Here is a 24,843-nt window from a genome sequence, read left to right as displayed (position 1 = left end):
GATGCAGGCACACCATTCAGTGCTGACGAGTATGTTGATGTCATTTTGAGGATACAGGAGGAATTTGATCACAGATTTGCTGACTTCAAGACACACAGAGCCACCTTTCAAATGTTTGCGGACCCCTTCTCCTTTGATGTGCAAGATGCCCCTTCTGTGCTTCAAATGGAGCTCATTGAGCTGCAGTGCAACTCTGAACTCAAAGCAAAGTTCAGGGAGGTGAGTGGAAAAGCAGACAAGCTTGGACAATTTTTGAGAGACTTGAGCCCTAGTTTCCCTCGGCTTTCCCGAATGTTCAAGTGGACCATGTGCCTTTTTGGTAGCACATACTTGTGCCAAAAGCTCTTCTCCACTTTGAACTTCAATAAGTCCAAGTACAGGTCCAGACTTACGGATGATCATCTTCAAGACATACTGAGGGTCGCAACTGCTTCCTCCCTCAGGCCAAATCTGGCTCGGCTATGCGAGAGGAAACACTGCCAGGTCTCTAGCAGCAAGGAGTAGGCAAGAGAAGCCATGTTCAGAAGAACAGTTCATTTTCTACAGTGTTCCATTCATGTTCAGAAGAAGGTTATAGAACTGTTAATACAGACATTTCAATCTAAACAATGCAGATATAGAAGACTGAAAGATACACACAAGTTCACTGACTAAAAATATCTTATTATTATTTTATTTATGTATTACAGATTGATTTATTTTCTTATTAATTCTTAATTTGTTTATTCATTTTTCATATTTTGTGTTAAAAAATAAAAATAAAGAGATTTGAGAAGATTGGAATTTTTTAACCATGCCTTTCTTGTGGAAAACCTAATGCGGCCCAGCCTCACCCAGACTCTGCCTGCAGCGGCCCCCAGCTAAATTGAGTTTGAGACCCCTGTCCTACACCATAAATCAGTAAGAGAGGGTACGACCTCTCTCATGGCCCCAAGTGGTGTGTGCATGCCAGAGCACTCTGGAAGGCACACAGAGTCTTTACAGACTACTGAGGATCAAACCTCTATCATCATGCAATCGATTATACAACTCTAAGCATATATGAGTAAATATTTCTAAGCATCAATCAACAATATAAACCTTACAGCTGGTTTTAATAACAGAATTCATTTGTTTCTCAAATGAGAAAGAGCTATCGAGAAACACTCCTAAATCTTTAGTTCTTAACTTTTCCAGTGGGCCAAGGTCAACATTATTAGATAATGCTAATTCTTTTCCCTTACATTATAACAATGTGAGGAGTTAATGCTAAGTATACTGCCATTAGCGGCTAATTCTAATTAGGGGTGAATAATTATTAGTAGCTAATGCTAATATCGTTTTCTCTTCCCTTTTAACAATGTGAACAACTAGTGCTAGGTAGGCTGATGCTAGCAGCTAATGCTAATTTGACGTGAATTAGCATTATATTAGTGAGGAGTTAATGCTAAGTAGGCTGCCATTAGTGGCTAATGCTAATTTTAGATGAAAAAGCATTAGCAGCTAATGCTCATATTGTTTTCCTTTGCTTTGTAAGAATGACAGCAGCTAATGATACGAAGTCTACCATTATTAACAATTGTTAATTTGATGTAAATTAGCATTATCTGATAATGGTAACCCTTTTCCCCTGCATTATAACTATGTCAGGAGTTAATGCTAACTAGGCTTCCATTAGGGGCTAACTCTAATTAGGTGAATAATTATTAGCAGCTAATGCTAATATTGTTTTCCCTTCCGTTTTAACAATGTGAGCGGCTAATTCTAAGTACGCTCTTGTAAATAGCTAATTCTAATTTAGTGTGAATTAGCATTATTCAATAATGCTAACACTGTTTTCTCTTACTTATTAAAAATGATAGTAGCTAATACTAATACTCTTTTCTGTTGGGTAACAACGATGTGAGGAGTTAATGCTAAGTAGGCTGCTTTTAGAGGCTTATTCTAATTAGGGCTGAATAATTATTAGTAGCTAATGCTAATACCGTTTTCTCTTTCCTTATAACAATATGAGCAGCTAATGCTAATTTGATGTGAATTAGCATTATATTAGTGAGGAGTTAATGCTAAGTAGGCTACCATTAGCAGCTAAAGCTAATTTGAGGTGAATAAGCATTAGTAGCTAACGCTAATACCCTTTTCCCTTGTGTTATAATGATGTGAGACGTTAATGCTAAATAGGCTTCCATGAGTGACTCCTTTCCCTTGCATTATAAAGATGTGAAGAGTTTATGCTAAGTAAGCTGCCATTAGCAGCTAATGCTAATACTGTTTTCCCTTTCTTTATACAACTTGAGCAGCTATTGCTAAGTAGGCCACTTTTCTCTGCTAAGGATTTGTATGACCATGATGGAAACTCTGATAAGCTAATGCTACTAAGCTAATGCTGTTTATGGGCCCTGTTAGAATCAATATTTCATTCTCATTCTGTTGTTTGAGAACAATAACAGAAAAATGTGCACTTGAGAACAAATTTATTGTGACTTCAGCTGTGAATGTACAGTTTGTCATTATTTAAGCTTCCATTTCCAAATGTTAGCTGACACTTTATTAGGTACACTGGTATCTATATCAGGTACACCTGTGACCTAAATGTTCCTGCAAACAGACTCCTTGGAGACCCCTACATAAATATCCATGAACTATCCAGCTAGACTAGTGTGTCTGTCCCTGAAAATATTCCTGCATGTGTGATTGTTCATGTCTCATCTGCAGGAAACAAACAGGAAGTGAGTGAAAGACACGGGAAATGTTTCCAGCTCTTCCTCCTCTATCAGATTTTCTCTCCATACCTGAGAGTGTCCAGTCTCCAGCCTGGATCCTTCAGTCCAGCCGACAGCAGCTTAATTCCTGAGTCACCTGGATGATTGTAGCTCAGGTCCAGCTCTCTCAGATGGGAGGGGTTGGAGGTCAGAGCTGAGGCCAGAGAAGTACAGCCTTCCTCTGTGATCAGACAGCCTGACAGACTGCAGACACACAAAAAACAATCTATCTGTCAACAACCGTTTTCTCTTTGTCACAATAACATCTATCCATTTACATCCATCCATTGTAACTTTATTTATAAGTGACAATACCCAACAGACAACAACAGTCATCTGAAGCTGTTTAACAGTGTAAGGTAACCGCCACCAGTGTGAGCAGCACTTGGTGATGGTGGGAAGAAGATCTCCCTTTGACACAAAGATCCTCCCAGTGAAAACAGGCTCCAGGAGGAGCATCTACCATGACTGGTTGCAGGGTGAGGGGAAAGAGAAGAGATGAGCTCAGAGAGACAAGAACAAAACAGAGAGACAAAAGTTAAGGACATGCAGTAGTGACATATAAAAGCATCAGGAGTGAAAAGAGGGGAGAAGAAAGCAGAGCATCATGGGAAGTCCATCAACAGCCTGAGCCTATAGCAGCATAACTAAGGGATGGTTCAGGGTCACCTGATCCAGCTCGAACTATAAGTTTTATCAAAAAGGAAAGTTTGAAGCTGATCTTCAAAGTAGAGAGGGCGTCTGTCTCCTGAACTCAAACTGGGAGCTGCTGCCACACCCAGTCCAACATAGCCAGGCTTTCTTTGCTGCTTTGACAAAACCTCAAATCCCAGTCAGAGATGATGAGCATCATCACAGTGATGATCATTTCTCTGTAACCCAGGCTTTCTGCTTCAGGATCTGTGCACGCTCACAGAACAAGGAGACCTTTAAACATCATTTCACTAAATGGATGGACTGAGCTCAGCCTACAGATGAACTGGTGCCAGAGATCATAAAGAACATCAAACAGTCAAATTCAACACTTTTAATGGAAATATGAGATTAATGCTGCAGACAATCATGAAGCTGCTGAATTCATGAACATCAAGAATGCAGCGAGTGGTAAAATAAAGATTTGACCTCAGTGTGCTCAGTGTTCCTGTCTATTCCTAACATATTCCTAACATGATAGCTGCACTTTAGAGCTCTAAAACTGGAACTGACACATGTTTAAACTCTACATGTTACTCAGTACATTCAGTTCTGACACTCGCCCACAGTCCAACAAAGGAAACATGGAGATCACATCAGTTTGTCACCAAAGTCTAATTATTAGGGCAACTTAACCTGTTATTATCTCGTTAACTCATTAACTGATTAACGTCAGCAATTATTTTAATCACAGTTTTTAAAATCATGATTATTGTGAAAGTGCTCACTGGCTCTGAATATAAAAGCCATGGGTCACAGGAGGGATGTTGATCAGTGCTGGCTTGAAATGGGCGTCATTATGCGTCTCAGCCAATGGGAGCATTGAGGGTGGGCCTAATACTACTGCAGCGCTCACATGACCCAGGACAGAAAGAGAGGGGCGGGGACAGAAACATGGAGACAGGTACAGATCTTTGACATGTTCATTTTAAACTGTTCCAGGAGGCAGTGTTGATACAACTAAAGTTATCTGTTGTTGAAGAAGTCGGTCTGAGGAACGTTCTTAGGATCAACAAATGACGGCATGTATGAGCCTCAAGACGCAGCATCACAAGAAGAACACATGAGCTGTAGAAAAAGGAGAGACTACGAAAGCCACGGCGTTACAACATGAACCAGCTGTTGGTCTCTCTGGAGACTACTGGGCGTGGCTGTGTAACCATGGTTACCTGGGAATTACAGAAACGTGCAGAACATGTGATTCATGTTGCACAGCAGTGGGACATTTGAAATAAAGTCAGCACACTCAGTACAGATAGTGCATCAAATATGATGCTGCTGCCAGACGTCTGCCTTTGAACACGTCCCTGCATCGCGCACAACACCAAGGTTGCCATGGCAATCACAGCTAACAGGGACAAAGCGCACAGCTGGAAGCCTGCAGGTATATTTAACATGATGTATTTCTCAGTGTCCTGTCTGTGTGTGAGAGACAAACAGCCTCTGTATGTGTGTGTAAATACAGCATGAATATGTAGAGGACATGTTTGTGGATATAAGTAAATGAAAGCTCTGCGTCATTTGAATCTTCTTGTTTCTGTTGCAGGTCTGTGACTGAACTTCTGGGAGGAGAAACGTTGGTTTCATGCTCTGTGATTCTGTGTTTTGTCATCTCTCTCAGGTGATGGAGAGCTCAGATGATGACCCCGCCTACGTGGTCAAATTCAAGTCTACATTCAGAACAGACCTGGAGACACGCAAGCAAAATGCCAACATTGTATATGTGAAAACTGCTGCTGGAGCCAGATTCAAGGAGCTCAAGTGTTTACCCAGATCTTACTGAACTTACTGCAGGAACAGAGGGTTGTTGGAGGGAAACCTGTGGAAGCAACAACATCCGAGCCACCAGAGAAGAAGTTGGCCCTGTTGGTGCTTCATCAGAGTGTGAACAGGAGGAAGACTCAGCTGAGAACAGTGTGGTGGATACAGAGCAGAGCCCACCATCAGTACAGAGGCCTGTCCATTAGAGTGCTGCTCCAACATGCAGCACATGTACTTGGCCACAGCTGCAACATCTGTACCTGTGAAAGCTTCTTCTCTGTTGCTGCTCATATTGTGCAGAAGAAGAGAGTTTCTTTATCATCAGAAAATGTCAATGAGCTTGTGAGTCTTAGCAGCTGGCTCGGTGCAGAGGAGGAAGAACATGTCAGTCAGAGGAAGATAAATGCAGTTCATGTTGTCAACTCAACCTGGACTGTTGAAAGAGTTTTTCTTTGTCTGGTTTCTGACTGAGATTCTCCAAAGGAAATCCAGCACAAACACACACTTCACACACTCAAAGTCCTGCACAGTAAATGAGCTGATGAGCGTTTGTGCTGCTGCCTGATAACAGAACAATAGTTCTGCTGCTTCCTGTTCTGCAAACACACATTTATAAATGTTCACTTGCTGTTGATCAAAGGTATGTTGGTGGCTCTGGACGCTGAGGGAACTTTGTAAAAAACTAGATCAAATGTTAACGTCCTGGCAGAGGCAAAGAACTTTGATTTGATATTTGATTAGATTCATGTTTCAGCTCAGACTGACAGAAATATTTGAACTGCTGCTGTGTTAAAGGGAACACTGCTGTTAGAAAGCACCTGATCTGTTTCTGCACACTGAATGTTGCACTTCTCATACTGCAGTACTATTAAAATAAGTACACAATGCACTACTTTTGAACTCATGATTGAATGTTGCTGTAACAAAGCCATTAATGTGATTCAAAGTGTTCATGGTTTCCCAGCACAACAAATGATTGCACAAGTGTGACTGATCCACTTTCTAATGTGTGTGTAGCCCACACTGTGTGTCACTGTGTCACAGGTGAGTCTGTGTGTCCAGGTTCTATGAGGACAACAGGATATAGTGACTGAGTCCAGCAGCTTAAAGTCTGACTCCATCCTCCATTTAAATAACTCACAGCAACAACTGAATAGCTTTGCCTTTGTGTAGCTGACACTTCATTTTAATGTCCTTCTATTCTGGTTCATCTGGTCTCAGTTTCTATAAGCACACAGGTTTCATCAGGACTCTGTGACCTCAGTAATCTTTGCTGGGCCTTAATGCTCTGAACAAAGCTGCACATCACAAGACTAAATAGAAATGAATCAGTCTTTCATTCTCACTGCTGTTTGACTTCAGCTCTCAATGTCCCACCATAACCCATGGAAAGAATTACTGTCCATCCAGGCTGCTGAACATGAAGCTGAAGAAGGTGGAGTATTGTGAGGGCTGATGGAGATGATGATGAGGAATCCAGGAGCAGTGGGTGGATGGCAGCATCAGCATGAAGGATCAGTGTGAGAACACATCATCATCCACAAAGGAAACCAGTCTGAGTGTCTGACGCTCTTGTTAGAAAGACGCAGTCCCAGCAGTTAGCTTGTCTGCTAGTTAGCTGAGAGCTAGCTCACTTGTACATTGAATACCAAACTGTGTAAACCAGGGGTGTCAAACATATGGCCCGTGGGCCAAATCCAGCCCATGAGATAATTTCATATGTCAAATATTGATGAATTTTCAGGCTTGCTGATAATCAATGTGAGCACGGCTGAGGTTTTATTCTGATGAGCAAACCATGTGGCCAATCACTTTCAGAGACAGACTGGGATCATACCATTATGTGAAAGAGGACATGTCCCATAGACAGCAAGGGTAGTGGTAGAGACCAGTACACAGAGAAATGGGAGCTGTACTGAAATGCAAGCGTGTCAGGAAAGAGTGAAAAGGCAAAATGAGCAGCATCTGGCTGCATTTCAGTGATATTGGAGACCACAAAGCTGAGTGCAACATTTATACAGGAGATATACAGAAGACGCTGAGAGTAGAACTGATAAAATTAGGAGCTGGCTAAAGTGAGACCCATTTTTATTTCCACCCATTTTCCACTGTGGAGGACAAAAGGTTTCAAACTGGTCCAGGTCTTAAACCTCACGTGTTCTTCCTAATAGCAGTAAATGGATAAAAATAAGGCTTTTATGAAAACACTGAATAAAACTTGCTGCCTTTAAAAAGACTAAATGTACAGTTCAGTATTGAATACTACATAAAATAAACTATATATAAAGTGTGTCTGAATGGCAGAGATGCAGAAATATGTGCATGTAGCACAGAGCCACGGCTCAGTGTCTGAATGAGTCTCACAGACCTGAATGTGCTGTTGAAGCCATTTATAATTATAACGTAATTCTTTACTCGTTTGATCTGCTCCTTACCACAAGCCACCAGACGTGGAAGGTTTTGGACTTTTAACTATATTTTCTGAAGTTTTACAACTTTTCTTACTGTTAAAAACCTCGTTATGGCCATTCATGCTGTACAAAGTAATTAGACATGTGTGGTATCTACAGAAACGTCAGAATCTCAGCTAAAAGTTCACAAAACCATCTCAACAACCACCAAACAGCTAAAACAGCAGGTGAACAGATTACACAAAAAAGATGTAAACACAAATCCCCCTGATCATCTGTTTTTTAAACATGAAGCGTCGTTTTGGACGTTCATTTACTGCTGGTTCAGTGAATTTTGGTTGGACAGTGATGAAACCTGCAGCCTCAGAATCTGTGAGAAGTCTGCTTTCAGCTCGCAACTGCATTGTTGTGTTGTGTGGATCCACCTCTGCAAACTCATCACTGTTTCACCATCATGTTTCTACTGAGACAATAACAAAGGAAGCAGTTCCCAGGAACTACTTCCTGTCTTGTTAACATAAGAGTATGTTGCCCTTCAAAGCACCTCCACTTCTCCTCTTATTAGAGGACTGCCTTATTATTAATCTGCTAATTCTGTCAGTTGATGAAAGAAAAATGCTTGATCTCACCTGAGAGTTTCCAGTGTACAGTGTGGACTCTTCAGTCCTTCAGACAGAAGCTTCACGCCTGAATCCTTCAGGTTAATGTTACTCAGGTCCAGCTGTCTCAGATTAGAGGTCTGAGAGCTGAGACCTGAGGCCAGAGCTTCACAGCTTCTCTCTGACAGGTCACAGTGACTCAGTCTGAAAAATAATAGATAAACAATTACAAAAATAAAACACTTATGTTGAAGCGTAATGAGATACTATTATTTTTAGCAATATTTCATCTTGTTTTGTCAGGAAACTGAGCACTGATGCAGAACAACATGTGGAGAGAATCAGAGGAGAAGAAGTGAAGAGAGAACAGCAGTAAAACAACACTGAATTGTTCAGTGTGCTTTTGATATCAACAGAATGTGTCAAATTTCTTTATTTTGTATTTGTTTTAGTAGAATTGATGATTATCACTTAGATAACAACCACAGGCCAGGTCTAAATTGCACTTTGGTGACAGTTACACCCAGAAATATTTCAGAAACGTGGACAATTTGTGCTCCATTGTATTCAGTATTGAACAAACTGAGTACCGATGACCACTTAATATTTTTGATATTTTATTTGAGTTGTTCCACCTGATCTGTGTTAACTAGAATAAACATTTAAAAACTAAAGCTATGATCACATATGTACTCACAGAGCTTTGTTGGAGGCTTTGACCACTGGCAGCAGCCTCAGAAGAGCCTCCTCTGAAGCAGAGTATTTCTTCAGGTCAAACACATCCAGATCGTCTTCTGATGACAGTAAGATGAAGACCAGAGCTGACCACTGAGCAGGAGACAGTTCACCTGTGGAGAGACTTCCTGATCTCAGGGACTGTTGGATCTCCTCCACTAGAGAACGATCATTCAGTTCATTCAGACAGTGGATCAGATTGATGCTTTTCTCTGCAGACAGATTCTTACTGAGCTTCTTCTTGATGTACTGGACTGTTTCCTGATTGGTCTGTGAGCTACTTCCTGTCTGTTTCAGCAGACCTCGTAGGAGACTCTGATTGGTCTGCAGTGAAAGACCCAGGAGGAAGCGGAGGAACAAGTCCAGGTGTCCATTTGGACTCTGTAGGGCCTTGTTCACAGCACTCTGGTGGAGAGATTGAAGTTTTCGTTTGTTAAATAGTTTAGACCACGTAGAGATTGTTTGTTGTTGTTCCAGGAGATTGAGTCCAGAGTTGATGAAGGTCCGATGGACATGAAGAGCAGCCAGAAACTCCTGAACACTCAGATGGATGAAGCAGAACACCTTGTACTGGTACAGTCCTCTCTCCTCTTTAAAGATCTGTGTGAACACTCCTGAGTACACTGAGGCTGCTCTGATATCGATGCCACACTCTGTCAGGTCTGATTCATAGAAGACCAGGTTTCCTTTCTGCAGCTGATCAAAAGCCAGTTTTCCCAGAGATTTAATCATCTTCCTGCTCTTTTTATTCCAGTGTGGATCTGTCTCAGCTCCTCCATCATACTTGACCTTCTTCACTTTGGCCTGAACCACCAGGAAGTGGATGTACATCTCAGTCAGGGTGTTGGGTAGCTGTCCTCCCTCTCTGGTTTCCAGCACATCCTCCAGAACTGTAGCAGTGATCCAGCAGAAGACTGGGATGTGACACATGATGTGGAGGCTTCGTGATGTCTTGATGTGGGAGATGACCCTGCTGGCCTGCTCCTCATCTCTGAATCTCTTCCTGAAGTACTCCTCCTTCTGTGGGTCAGTGAAGCCTCTGACCTCTGTCACCATGCCAACACAGTCAGGAGGGATCTGATTGGCTGCTGCAGGTCGTGTGGTTATCCAGAGGCGAGCAGAGGGAAGCAGTTTCCCCCTGATGAGGTTTATCAGCAGCACATCCACTGAGGTGGACTTTCTAGGGTCAGTTAGGATTGTAGTTTTGTGGAAGTCCAGAGGAAGTCGACACTCATCCAGACCATCAAAGATGAACACAACCTGGAAGTCTTCAAAGCTGCAGATTCCTGCTTCTTTGGTTTCAGTAAAGAAGCGATGAACAAGTCCCACCAAGCTGAACTTTTCCTCTTTCAGCACATTCAGCTCTCTGAAAGTGAATGGAAATATGAACTGGATGTCCTGGTTGGCTTTGTCTTCAGCCCAGTCCAGGCTGTATTTCTGTGTTAAGACTGTTTTCCCAATGCCAGCCACTCCCTTTGTCAGCACTGTTCTGATTGGTTCATCTCTTCCAGGTGAGGCTTTAAAGATGTCTTCTTGTCTGATGGTTGTTTCTGGTCTGTCTGGTTTCCTGGATGCTGTTTCAATCTGTCTGACCTCATGTTCATCATTGACCTCTGCAGTCCCTCCCTCTGTGATGTAGAGCTCTGTGTAGATCCGATTCAGGAGGGTTGGGCTTCCTGCTTTAGCGATGCCCTCAAACACACACTGGAACTTCTTCTTCAGCTTAGACTTAAGTTTACGATGACACTTATGAAGAACATCTGAATTAAAAAAGCAGATATTTGTTAAGGTTTTTTGAAAAATGGTCCATTGACTTCCAGCAGGTATTTTTCCACAATAAAAGTAGAGACCATTTTTGGAAACAAATACTATTAAAAAATAAAACCCAGAAGTTTTATGCTGATATAAAATTGACGCAGGAACTGTAATTTTGGAGTGATACATTGAAGAATAGAGTATTGGCTACTTAAAAATTTGTTCAAAAGTAAATAAAAATTTTAAATCTTCTCAAGTCTGTAGACAAAAATAAAGATAAAGTTCATGTTGTAATACATTTTTTAGAAATCTGCATAATCCAGTTCGTCCTCCAACGTTACCTAAAGCTCTGAAACTTTGGCTTCTCTTTTAACTTGATGAACTTAATTAAAAATTGTAATTGTAATTAATTAATTAAAAACATTAAAAGTTAAGTCCAGGGCATAAATATCAGGTATCTGCTGTTAGATCCAGTGAAATAAGTTAGAAATATTAAACCAAAGAGATATTCATTCATTAGAGCTCAGACTTTACTCGTACTGCAGAGCTGAGGCTAGAGACATATCACTTTACTTAATAAAATGTGAATACATTTCTAAAAACTCTGGTTTAAAATGTAAACCATGAAGAGTGAAGGTCTAAATGTATCATAAGGCCTTAAAGCATGTCATGTATGACTATTTCTGAGTCCAAACATGTTAGATGTTTTTCTAGATTTCTTGTCATCTGCAATGAACCATCCTCACATCTCATCTAAAGCTCTGTAACCTCTGTCCTCTGTTTTAATGTTGTTTGCTGTTACATGCGGCGAAGTAAAGTTAGACATTATTAAACCAAACAACCTTTCATTTATTGGAGCTCTGACTTTAGTCATACAGCAGAGCTACTACATGGAAACAACCAGAGCTCTAATTGGTCAGCTCAGATCTGTTTCTGCCTTATTGATGTTTTTAGAGACAAACAAATGAATTCGTACCTTCTGACAAACGCGATGAAGCCTCCTGAGCTGAGGGACTTCCTGTTGGAAGAAAGTGCAGCTTGAATCACCAGTTGGTCTCTTTGATAATGAAAACCTCTATAGTTTCAAAATAATGTATTAATAATATTTGTACTCAAACATACATTGAAAAGAAAAGAAAAATTTAGAAAGTCTCAGTTTAATACATTTCATACAATAAATTGTGACAATGTGGTGTCTGCATATCACACGGAGTGTTTCGTGTTTCTTTTTCCTCTGACTGACCTTTATTCATTCTCCCTAAAATCGACTGGGCTACCTCCATCACACGGTCTGAATACACCTGCACCATCACATCTACTGTTTTCAGTCTGTCTGCGTTCTCCAGCTGGCACTTATAGATTTTGGTGAAGTCACCTCCAGGTTCATGCTGCAGGTAAAAGTGGAAAACCTTCAGCTCCTCTTCTCCCAAATTTCGCAACATTTCCAGGAGCTGCACTGGTGAGGGCTTCTCCATCTTTGATCTGTAAATCATGAGAACGTGACTCAGACAGTGAGTCTCATCACATGTTCTATCTACTTCTTTAGCAGATTACATCTCTACATCTCAATTATTTATAAGAAATTATTTTTTACTGTGATGGGAAAACTATCGCACCTCAAATGATACTGAATCAGTAATGAGTGTCATAAGTGTCACTGTGTTTATTTTGTCAGATGACCAGAGTTCAAAAAAGCAAACATAAAACACAAAAATCTAACTGAAAACTTCACAGTTACTGAAATCTATAAGAAAAAGAATTTATACTCTAGAGATAAGCGATAACTCTTTATTGCACAGTCATATCTAGTTCAATAGTACAACGAAACTGGAAACTGTCCCACGTCGGCACTACGCACAACTAAACACAACACAGTAACTTAAAGTGGATTTTTTTTAAGTCCAAGAAAGGTATAAGCAAAAGAATGAGTGCATGTGGACATTGTTGATGTTGCTGTTACCCCCCAAAACGTCCAGGGAGGTAGCCAATCAGGTCAACTGAACCCTGAAGTGCCTTTTTGTGTGCCATGGTGCAGCTGGACAACCATACACATATGCAGCTAAAGTCAACAAAGATCAGCCTGGCATAACACCCCTGTTGTTCCAGGTGACAGATGGTGTTGTGGAGCGTTGTAAAATCTTCAGTTGATCTGTTAGCTCTGTATGCAAACTGGAGCGAGTGAGGGTGGCAGGCAGGACATGATGAGACATCGCACGAAGCACTTCATTATAACAGTGGTTAGAGCAGCTGATCGGTAGTCATTGAGGCTGCTAATGTTGGTGCGCTTTGGCAATGGGACAACTATGGCTGACTGGAGGGATGCAGGACTTGGACAGTGAAGTGTTGAAGATCCTAGTGAAGACCTCAGCCAGCTGGTCTGCTGTAGGTTTTATCCAATGTGTTTTCCCCCCTTGTTGCACATTTAATATGCTGTTCAAATATGTGGTCAGCATGGTTGAAGTCCCCAGCTATAATGTGCACTGCATCAGGATGGGAGTTCTGCTGACTGCTTATTGGCTTGTGCAGCTCCTGCATGTCTACAGTCCTTGTGTTGTTACAGGTGGCCTTCAGATTGAGAGCGTCCTTTGCAAACATCTCCAGTGGCATCAGATAACTTGCGCATTTCACATAAAATTTCACATAAGATTTCATAGTGGCACATAAAGCTCAGCCTGTAAATAAATGTGCAGAGCAATCACTTCACTTGTAAAATAAAACATATTTCTACTAACAAATTGTTTCTGTATCCCATTTGTACAAAATTAAATAAGAAATTCTTCACAGAATACGTGAACTTTGGGGCTCAACAAGTTAAGGACAGAAACATGGGAAAACTCAACACTCTACAAAAAGTAACATTTATAATAAAATAAAAATATCAGTGGCAATAAAATAAGCACGGGTTACACTCTCCCTCTCTTTCCATCATGCGTGCTGTCCAAATATCAGCTGCTTCTTTCTGCTTCATCTCAGTGTCAGCTGAGAGAATGACAAACTCACTATGTGTCAACATTTGATGGATGATGACACAGAAATGTGAAATGATATTGAACTAAATGTGTCCTAATGATAACGAGAAGCTTTGATGAGTTGTGACTGTCTGAGGTATTACTAGGATGTAGAAACACTGGGGCTCAGCCCAGCCCTGACATCTTTGCTGTTTTCACTTCATAACAGCAGCTGTTTAAAGTTATTAAGTGTATTTGACAGTAAAGTGAACGTCTCCCTCCTCTTTCTTGGGTTTCTGCTGCCTGAGGTACTCACTGAGCACGGTGTCAGTTGGGGCCATCTTCGTGATGTATTCTTGGATGTTCGTTGTCTCATCCTGGACTGTGGTGCTGACACTCACCAGTCCCTGGCCTCCTTCCTTCCGCTTAGCGCACAGCCTCAGGTTGCTGGACTTCAAACCTCCATGCATGGTAAGGAGCCAGCCTCCTTTGGCCAGCCTATTACCCCAGCAGGGTACCTGATCATGGGCAGGGCGTAGGTGTTGACAGCCCGGATCTTGTTCTTACCGTTCAGCTGACTCCTCAGGACTTGCCTGATCCTCTGCAGGTACTTGGTAGTTGCAGCTTTCCTAGCAGCCTCCTCATGGTTCCCATTTGCCTGCGGGATCCCCAGGTACTTGTAACTGTCCTCTATGTCTGCAATGTTGCCTTCTGGTAGTTCAATCCCCTCAGTTCTGACTACCTTCCCTCTCTTTGTTACCATCCGACTACACTTCTCCAGTCCGAACGACATTCCAATGTCATTGCTGTATAGCCTGGTAGTGTGGATCAGTGAATCGATGTCTCGTTCACTCTTGGCATACAGCTTGATGTCATCCATGTACAGGAGGTGGCTGACAACTGCTCCGTTCCGTAGTCGGTATCCGTAGCCAGTCTTGTTAATGATCTCACTGAGGGGGTTCAGGCCTATGCAGAACAGCAGTGGGGACAGAGCATCTTCTTGGTAGATCCCGCACTTGATGGTGACTTGTGCTATGGGCTTGAGGTTGGCCTCCAGTGTTGTACGCCACATCCGCATTGAGTTCCTGATGAAGGCTCTTAGGGTCCTGTTGATCTTGTATAGGTCTAGGCATTCCAGGATCCGGGTGTGGGGCATTGAGTCATAGGCCTTCTTGTAATCAATCCAGGAAGTGCACAGGTTGGTCAGTCTGGTACTGCAGTCTCGGCTGACTGCTCGGTCTACCAGTAGCTGGTGTTTTGCGCCTCTGGTATTCTTGCCAATCCCTTTCTGTGTCATGTATTGACCCATGTGCCTGTTCATCTTAGCCTTAGCTTCCATGTGGTGCTGAGGCAGGTTATTGGTCGGTAGTTGGATGGGACAGGTCCCATAAAAAAAAACCAAAAAAAAAAAAAACCACCCAGCACGCCCCTGCGGGCGGTTTATTCTTCAAGCTCGGGTCCTCTACCAGAGGCCTGGGAGCTTGAGGGTCCTGCGCAGTATCTTAGCTGTTCCCAGGACTGCGCTCTTCTGGACAGAGATCTCCGATGTTATTCCCGGGATCTGCTGGAGCCACTCGCCTAGCTTGGGAGTCACCGCACCTAGTGCTCCGATTACCACGGGGACCACCGTTACCTTCACCCTCAACATCCTCTCGAGCTCTTCTCTGAGCCCTTGGTATTTCTCCAGCTTCTTGTGTTCCTTCTTCCTGATATTGCTGTCATTCGGAACCGCTACATCGATCACTATGGCCGTCTTCTTCTGTTTGTCTACCACCACTATGTCCGGTTGGTTAGCCACCACCATTTTGTCCATCTGTATCTGGAAGTCCGACAGGATCTTAGCTCGGTCATTCTCCACCACCCTTGGGGGCATCTCCCATTTTGACCTCGGGACTTCCAGGTTATACTCGGCACAGATGTTCCTGTACACTATGCCGGCCACTTGGTTAAGGCGTTCCATGTATGCCTTGCCTGCTAGCATCTTGCACGCTGCTGTTATGTGCTGGATTGTCTCTGGGGCATCTTTACACAGCCTGCACCTGGGGTCTTGCCTGGTGTGATAGACCCCAGCCTCTATGGATCTTGTACTCAGAGCTTGTTCTTGTGCTGCCTCTTTGCTGTCTTTCAGTCCAGCTTTGTCCAGCCACTGGTAGGATTTCTGGGTATCAGCCACCTCCTCTATCTGCCGGTGGTACATACCGTGCAGGGGCCTGTCCTTCCACGATGGTTCCTCGTCTCCCTCCTCTTTCTTGGGTTTCTGCTGCCTGAGGTAACTGAGCACGCTGTCAGTTGGGGCCATCTTCGTGATGTATTCGTGGATGTTCGTTGTCTCATCCTCTCGGCTGATCATGGGTAGGGCATCATATATATATATATATATATATATATATATATATATTTATTTATTTATTAGGGGTGCAACGATACACAGAATTCACAGTTCGGTTCGGTTCGATACTTTGGTGTCACGGTTCGATATTTTTTCGATACAAAAAAATGTTCATGCCTTTTTAATTTGTCATTTATTAAAATTATAAATATATATTTTAACTGTGCGTGTTTTTTATTTTGACAGCGAATGCGCACCACTTATGTGCAGCCCTGGTTATTTAGCTCGTCATATTGCAGACACAGAAATTATTTTGTCCATGAAACCATAAAGCTGCACTTTCTTTTTGCCTTATAGTCTGATTAGTCATAACTTCTCCGTTTTGTGGTAAGCTTTTCTTTGGCTGTCACTTCTTCACCCTGACCTGTCTTATTTGGCTCAGCAGAACTGAAATATATATCCTGCTGCTTTTACACACGCACTCACATAAGCTCAGCGATTCTCTGCGCGATCAACCTCGCACATGTTTAAGCTGCAGGAGATTTCACTTGTCATGTTTGCATAGTAAGCTAACGATTAATAAGACGATGTCAGAGGAATTGGTGCACAAATTATCATCACTCACAGATCAGTGCTGTCGCTCTTTATACACAGTTCCCACGATTGCAAAGTGAAAGCAAAAAAACAAGCGCAAATTCAAACGCAACTTCAATATGTCACATATTGACAGTGGCTCACCAATGACATAATTACCCAGCTACATTTCCGAAAGAATGCAAAAGCATTGACATATATTTTTCCTACAATAGCCCGACGGGCAGGGCAGAGATAGATTTTGGTAGCCCGACTGAAAAAATCGCTAGCCCCGGGACGTCGGGCTAGCGATATTGCGAGCCCTGTATCTGATTGAGGAATCACTCATCTTTGTCTTTGCACTAGGATGATGTCGGAGTAAATGTGCAGTCATATTCGTTGTGTTCCCACTAGTGCTTTCAGGTTAATCTAGTTGAAATGACCTTAACGCCACAACACGGCAAATCTCCGTTAACGAGCTACCGTGGATCGCCCCGTGCATGGGGCTAGACGACCAACACGTTAACGAGCTAACTGCGCTAACACACTAGTTCCGACCCATGTAATTGAGCATTGCATGGCACATCCAACATACTGTTTTACTTTAGTCCATGACGCGCTTACCTTCAGGGTCATACGTCACATGAAAACTAAAATAATTCCAAACGCCAGATCTGAATGAGGGTGGGGGAGGTTCAATTTGCAAGGAGAGCTTAACTTCTGTCTCGCTAGCTTGCCCTGCGCTCTTCCTTCTGACTATGCTGTCTGTGTTGAGCGCTCAGTGGATCTGCACTCGACAGTGCAGCCTAGGCGGAGTAGTCGAACTCAGATTCACTGAGCGCTCAACACAGACAGCATCGTCAGAAGGAAAGTTGATAAAATAAATTACAAATTTTGTATTGTTCGATACATATGCGTACCGAACCGAAAGCACTGTATCGAACGGTTCAATATCGATACGAATATCGTTGCACCCCTAATATATATATATAGATATATATGTTTAAATAAATTAACAATAAAGCTCAACGCTACACCAGCTTCTAGCTTTGATTGACACAGAGTCCTGCATAATTTAAAAATCAGCCTAATTCTGAGGACTCACTGCATGACACTCACAGTCTTTGTCATTGTTGATTCTTAGCTCACAAACAGTTCTTATAAGGACTAACCAGTGCTGACAGTTTAGCTCTTCATAAAGTTACAGGAGGATAAAATAAACATGAGATCGTTGAAATAATCCTGTCTGATAACACGTGTGGACAATAAACGCTGTAACACAAACTGAACAGTAATGTAACGACACTCATCTCTCACGTCTGCACTAAACTAAAACGTCACTACTTCCACATCTAGTTTGTTTTAATGGAGGCGGAGTCTCCCTGCCCAGTGCGCACTCAGGATAATTAACATGTCACAACACAGGAAGTGAGCGCATGTAAATCAGAAAGTGTCAGGTTGCCTAGCAACCATGACACTAGCGTCTTGAAACGCACTGAGGGAAATGAAGTGAAAGATCTTCGTTTTAACTGACAGGTTTCACACTCAGAGACCTGCAACAACATGAAAACACATCACTGTAACACTCAAAACTGCAATCATATGAAATCATAAGTGAAGGACTGTGATGATGTTGTGTTATGGAGAGTCTGCTGAGTCCAACCTCTAAGAATTACGAGTCTGGACTTTAATGATAGAACAAAATTCAGACATCAAAGTTTCTCACATTACAGAATCAGATGAACAGACATGAAGGGATAATTGTGGTTTTATGCACAGAGTCAGAATCAGAGTCAGAGGTGTTCCTCGTGATGTTTGGTGATGGAAACAGTCTCATCGATGTTTCCATCACCAAACTAGAGAAACTAGTAGCTGCACGCAGCAGAGTTTAGCACAGCTGATCTCTGTGACGCATCAACAGGAACAACATGTTGTTAAACAGGACTGTATAAAGACTCAGAGTCTGACTCACACCTGAACAATGAGGCTGTGCAGCATCGTCCTGTCACACCTGCTAAACCACTCGTATCAGTTTGAGCCCGAACAGTAACACGGTCACATGACCGACGAGGCCAACGCGCCCAGACGAACGTCTTCCTCGTGGAACTAACTTGTTCCTGTTATCAGATTTGTGAGCAGCAGCTGAAACTACCACACGAATAAATGTTCTTCAAACTGTTTGATTCCAGCCAATCAATAATCTATAATCATGAGGATTCAAACACAAGAGCTGAACGTGTGGTTACATTGTAACCTTGGTTCTCTGAGTGAGAGACTCTCTCTCCCCTCTGTCACATATGGAACAGAGGGGAGAGAGAGTGTCGGTGTGATGGAGAACATCAGGTCCAAACATCACAGAAACAAACAAACTGTTAAAGGAGGAAACAAAGCAAACTTACAGTTTCTTCACACAGAGACACCAACAACAAGCTCCACTGTCCCACTCTGATCCTGTCTCCTCCTCTTTTATTCTTGCTCTGAGCTCTTTTTGGGTGTGTGTTTCTGTCTCCACCCACAGGAATGCATTGATACACTATTGATAACGACTCGAGAGCAGACGTGTGACAGAAAACAGAAAAATAACCTAAACACCTAAATAACGTAAAATAAACAGAATATTTATTAATATGTTTAATTTCTCTTTAAAAACTTTTCTGCTCCTCAAATCTTTGGTTCAAGTTCAATCTAAGGAAAGAAAAGCGTCTTCTTTAAGTTTCTCAAAGAAGTCCACGATCTGTAGGCTCATGGAAATTCATTTTGTTGTTTTTTTGAGCAGAAACACCAGAGTCTAGAGCAGGAAAACGATCCCAGCAGGACGTCTCTGTTGGGGAAATATCCCAGTTATTCCCCTGAGCCTGGTTAGTGAACTGAGTCAGAGCTGTTCATCGATCCTACAGGTGCTAACATACAAACACGATCAGCAGCTTCTCTCATATGGAGAACACACTTCAACATCTGCAGCAAATCCTGTGTTTTATGTTGATGTGACCAACATCTTGTGTTGAGTCTTTGAAGATGAGGAGCCAAACACAGACAGTGGATCCAGAAGGACTGTTTATTCAGGGCTTTAATACGACTGAACTGATGCTTCACATCCTGTTTAGAGACGATCGACCAACACAGGCTCAGTCCTCACTCATCACACGGACTTCAGTCACACTGGGATCAACAGAGGAGACTGTTCACCATCACAGTTCAGCAGTGTTGGGGAGTAACAGAATACATGTACCACCGTTACGTATTCCGTTACAGTTACCGTTTAAAAAGGTGGTATTCAGAATACAGTTACTTTGGTGAAATAAATGGATTACACTGCGGTACTTTCCTGTTTCATTTTGTCGTGGGTCAGGACTGTTTGGGTTTTGTTTGACAGCTACGTTCTGATGTTCCAGGCGGCAGCGTTACGGTTGCCATGGTTACAGGGCGACGCTCTCTCTCTCTGCGACTGTGTGTTTCCTGGGTGAGAGAGCGCCTTTTCGTTGTTGTTGTTGTGCTAAGCTAACAGGCAGAATGCTACAAGCATAGCTCTAAAGAATGTAGCATCATGGGCAGTATAGTCCGTGCTGCAGGGAGGATGGACTGCCATACACGTTATGTGTCTGTGAGCGCGAGGAGGGAGAAAAAGGCGAGTGGAAAGGTACGAGTTGTCATCGAGGAAAAACGGGAGCTGGAAGCATGTAAATATAATAATAACCACTGCAGCCAAGAAGAGTGCCTGACGAGCCCAGTTGTAAGTAAGCTATTAAGACTCGACTGTACACCGTGTTCGTGTTTTCCTCCGAAAACAATAAGTTCCGTTGGAGCAGCCTTTCAACGCCTCTCTCTGTCTCTGCTAGCAAAGTTGACCCACACAACAAAGTAAAGCTATTTTTCGGCTATGAGCCGACAGGGACCCCGCCGTATTAGTCAGAGGTCCCTTTACTACAGTTCGGAGTCGCGGACCTTCAGTAATAGTAATAAATCACACAGCAATAGTACATTCACGTTGTTGTAAAAAGCATGATAATATATTAAGTAATCCAAAGTATTCAGAATACGTTACTGTCATTGAGTAACGTAACGGAATACGTTACAGAATACATTTTGGGGCATGTATTCTGTATTCTGTAATGGAATACATTTTAAAAGTAACCTTCCCAACACTGCAGTTCAGCAACAATAATCAGAGCTTTTTCTCTGCCTGTCTTGGTGAGGATCACATGTTCTGACACACAAAATATCTTCTGCTTTAACTCGTCTCTCCTTTTTAGTTTGGTTGTCGTGTTTTTTACTCTTTGTTCCTGTCAGTGTCAAATATGAGAGCAAACTGTTTTGTGCAGCAGCCAAACCAACACCAAGCTGACCAAGAGAACCTATAACACCACCAGAATTTATTATCCAGACTTTACTGACAGATTTATGTGCAAGTAAAGCTGTTTTTTTTTAAATTACGTTCACTGCTTTCAGCCAAGGAAGCATTCGTTCTTGGAAGTTCACCAAACGAGTAAATCCAGTTCAGCAGAGTTCCAGTTTGTAGCACAGCTGATCTCTGTGACGCATCAACAGTAACAACAGTAGGGGTGGGTGATAGAAACGATATACGATAGAAATGATATAAATTTGGCCAACGATAGAGATTTTGACTATACTGCTCTACTGCAAAAGCGCATGTTGATGATGTCATCAAGCTGTGCCTGTTTTGGTCGAAAGCATCGCAGCGGCTACAACCATTATCATCTGCAAATTATGGCGGGCGACAGTCACAGCAAAGAGATGAAGCACTTTTGAAATATGGGGAAAGCCAAAAACTGCGCTTCCTCCACCTCTGTAACATTGATTCATTAATGTTGAATTCTCTCACAGCTGCTCTGTTCCCATGTTGTTGCAGTATATTAATAACTCACGTTAACTTTTATCGAGTGGAAAAAAAGTTGGCGTTCATCCTCCAGCTTCACTGTGCTAATGTTATGCTAACATAGCTGTGTCGCTAGCAGTCACGTAGCACAACATTATATACCAGGTAGTCCAACTTCAGTAACCCTGCAAACGCCACTGCTGTTTAGTTTTCTGTCTTCATTTATGTTGGAAGTGATAGCAGAGCTGTTTGAATTAGTTTCAAAAATCTCTGTCAGAACATGCTATGAAATGTTTAGGTGGAAACTAGCGAGCTAACTTCCTGTTAACTTCTAACTCCGTAAAATTTAATAAATTCTGTTTCCATGGATGCCTGGATGTTAAACTTAATTGTTACACCTGGTAAAGCAGCAACGCTGATGATTTAATTAAAGATGAAAGAATTTAGACCATTTTTAACTCTTTGTGTTCGTTTGACTTTGGTACCTGAAGCTGTCGGAGTTTTGGACCCAGATTACTCCGTGAAGCTCCTCCCTACGGCAGCAGAATGCTCTGACGATCCATCAAGCAGTGCGGCTTACCAAAGTTGTACTAAAACATTTTTAACAGATTTCTGCAGCCAAAATCGGTTCGAGGTCAGTAAGCACGACCAGAATTCATACATAAGGCACACTCTCGATTTTTGAGGAAATTAAAGGATTTTAAGTGTGGAAAATATGTTATACAGAAGAATATATCGTGATATGGATTTGAGGCCATATCGCCCAGCCCTAAACAACAGGTTATTAAACACATCAGTTTGATCCACAGATCAGATCATACATCAGGTTTACTTCATGTAAAATAAACGTCTCACTCTATGAGCTCCATCAGTCTGTGTACCTCCTCATTGTCATTTCTGAGCAGAGTTTACCTGCACACTTCCTCATGTCTGACAGTGTCACAGTGTGTGTGTGTGCCAACATTAACCAGCTTATCATCAGCTGCTTGTGCTTCATGAATAACTCAGACTGACAGAGTGATGAACAGAGCACAGAGGGAGGCTCTGCTCTGGTCCATCAAGCAGGATTCACATAGTAACATGTTTTTCCTTTGAACACTTCATTGTGTTTAACTTGAAACAGATTAAAAAGTGTTCGATTGTGCACTTCACACAGTCCTGAGTCACAGAGGCTTAAATGTGTTTGATTCTGAGAGGCTTTACTCCTGCATCAACATCAAGTATAAGTAGGATTTAAACCGCAGTGAAAACATCCTTAAATATTGATGGTGTGTGAGAGAGTCTGTATTTACTTCTGATTATCTCTGTTTGCAGTGACCCTGAACTGAGCTGGAGCAGCTTCATGTTGTTTTGACGTCACTCAGTAAAACCTGAATGTCGGCTTCTGAAGAACAAACTGGTTTCATCTGTTTCCAGTTAAAGGGACGATCATTGTTCCACCAGTGATGTTGGATCCAAAGTTTCATTCAGATCGTTTTAAACTGTTTATCAAAGACAAATGTTTGAGTGCAGAGTTACTGACTGATAACCAGAGTGGATTCAGCCAATCATCAAATCATCTCATTGGTTTTATTTTATGTAAATACAAACGTCTCACTTCCTGATCTGCTCATAAAGTTCCTAAAGACAAACTGTTAAAGGAGGAAACAGAGCAAACTTACAGCTTCTTCACACACCAACAACAAGCTCCACAGCTGCACACTAAACACAGACACACAGGTGATTCCTGGAAGGAGGCGGGGCTTCACCTGAAGCAGGACAGGTGGAGACTTGATAGGAATTTTCCCCGTACAGGGAGGAGGCTGATCTTCAGATGAGTTCCTGTTAAATCTGACGAAACAAAGTTAAAAGTGGACTCAGTCTTGTCTGATTTCACTCTGTTTTTCACTGAGCAGGTTTAAGTTTTATTAATGAAAATCAGCAGAGCTTGGTACTGATGGAAGACCCTCCTCTAATCGTTGTCATTCAGAGTGATCCAACCTGTTTGTGAATGCAGCTCACAGACTCTCCACATTTCCACACGACTTAAATGGTAAATGGCCTGCATTTGTATAGCGCTTTACTCTACATTCAGTCATCCACCCATTCACACACACATTCACACACTGGTGATGGCAGCTACATTGTAGCCACGGCTGCCCTGGGGCGCACTGACAGAGGCCAGGCTGCCGGACACTGGCGCCACCGGGCGAGTCCCTTCATGCATCGTTGACCAACGTGGACGTGGTGGAGTAACAGTTGTGGAGAATGCAACAGCTGAGGTTTGAGAAAAGGAGCTAATAGCCAAGGTCAGCGGCTCTCCTACTTCCTCATAAGGAAACTTCTCAGGTGGATGTCTTTCTCTGTCAGAGCGCCTCCACCTTACTGGCTGTGGTGCAGTGAGATCTGAGTCAGTCTTGGTAGGAGTCAAGTCAGGTTCATCAATCACAACATGGTCTGAAGACCAAGCACCTGAGTGAACATAGTCAACACGACTTGTGCCAAAGACTTCAGGTGTGTCAGGTTGGTGGGTTTGCCAACCAGGTAAGGACATTTCTGGTATAACAGTGTCAGAGAAGTTCTGACGTGCACTGTTGGGCTTCCTGTTAGACTCTCTTGGTAAACCTCAGAGCCTGACGTCTACAAACCAACTGTCCTTTGACATTTTTAGATGTGGGGTCAAAAGCAGAGCTGATCGAGGATTTCAGTGATGGCTCCAAATATCTAACCTGCACTTTTACATAGCAGCTGCTCCGTCTGTCAGTAATTTAAAAACTTTTAATAAGCTGCTGTTTCTCACTGACCGTCAGCTGTAGCTGAGCAGGATATCATTGCATTTGAATCCTCCTGGCTCTCTTTAACCCGAGTTCCTTCTGATTGGTTTCCTGGTTCTACAAAGAGAGTCTGATGCCTGAGGGCCCCAGCTCCTCCTCCACCTACTGCTGTGGACATTTACAAAACGTCAATCCAAGAAAAATTGTCTGGTTTGTAATAGATAGTCATTCTTTATTAGAGTCTACAGCAGGAACCAACCTGAACCTTGTTATGAGCTGAATCAGTGCTGGACTGTAGAAATGCTGTTTCAGTGGCTGCTGCAGGAACTAACATGGAAACGTGTTCAGCAGCTTTCCAGCTCTAATATAGGAAACACAAGATCAGAGTTTGGACACACTGGAACCAAACAGTTTTGTCTCTGACTTTTATTTCAAAACAACAACTGGTTGTCTTCATTTTCAGTTCTGATGAGCTCACATGTTTAAGATCATCGGTTTAAAAAACCATAAGGCCGTGGATCCTTAAGGGTTTTATGGTTTGAGTTTACAGTGAGAGGTGTTGATAATGATGTTGGCTGTTTTCAAGTTGAACAATCTTCCAGGGAAGTTTAAACTAGAAAAACGAGTCACTGCCTGCAGCAGAGATTCAGTTTGCAGCATTCCTGATCTTTGTGCAGCAGCAACAACATGTTGTTAACAGAGCTGTGTAAA

At 42.4% G+C, this 24,843-nt stretch overlaps 2 protein-coding genes across 4 annotated transcripts in view; both read right to left on the bottom strand.

Annotated features, from left to right (window-relative positions):
- The window catches only part of LOC112430988 (protein NLRC3-like), a 170,798-nt gene that overhangs the window by 79,407 nt on the left and 66,548 nt on the right, over nucleotides 1-24,843 (bottom strand). The gene's annotated exons all lie outside the window — the stretch shown is intronic.
- LOC143420849 (protein NLRC3-like) lies at nucleotides 8,496-23,391 on the bottom strand. Of its 3 annotated transcripts, none has more exons than XM_076889275.1 (4): nucleotides 23,041-23,391; nucleotides 11,939-12,177; nucleotides 11,672-11,713; nucleotides 8,496-10,700 (listed from the first exon to the last, which is right to left on the bottom strand). In XM_076889275.1, the coding sequence occupies exons 2-4, from the start codon at nucleotides 12,168-12,170 to the stop codon at nucleotides 8,899-8,901; spliced, it is 2,076 nt and encodes a 691-aa protein (XP_076745390.1). In that variant the 5' UTR covers nucleotides 12,171-12,177; nucleotides 23,041-23,391; the 3' UTR covers nucleotides 8,496-8,898. The 3 variants fall into 3 exon arrangements, with proteins under 3 accessions (XP_076745390.1, XP_076745387.1, XP_076745393.1); XM_076889272.1 differs by lacking the exon at nucleotides 23,041-23,391 and adding an exon at nucleotides 18,945-19,065; XM_076889278.1 differs by lacking the exon at nucleotides 23,041-23,391 and adding an exon at nucleotides 18,042-18,087.

This window comes from Maylandia zebra, linkage group LG2 (assembly GCF_041146795.1).
Source record: "Maylandia zebra isolate NMK-2024a linkage group LG2, Mzebra_GT3a, whole genome shotgun sequence".
NCBI classification, from domain to species: Eukaryota; Metazoa; Chordata; class Actinopteri; order Cichliformes; family Cichlidae; genus Maylandia; species Maylandia zebra.
The sequence above is the reverse complement of the archived record's forward strand: the minus strand, read 5'-3'. Positions and strand labels throughout refer to the sequence as shown.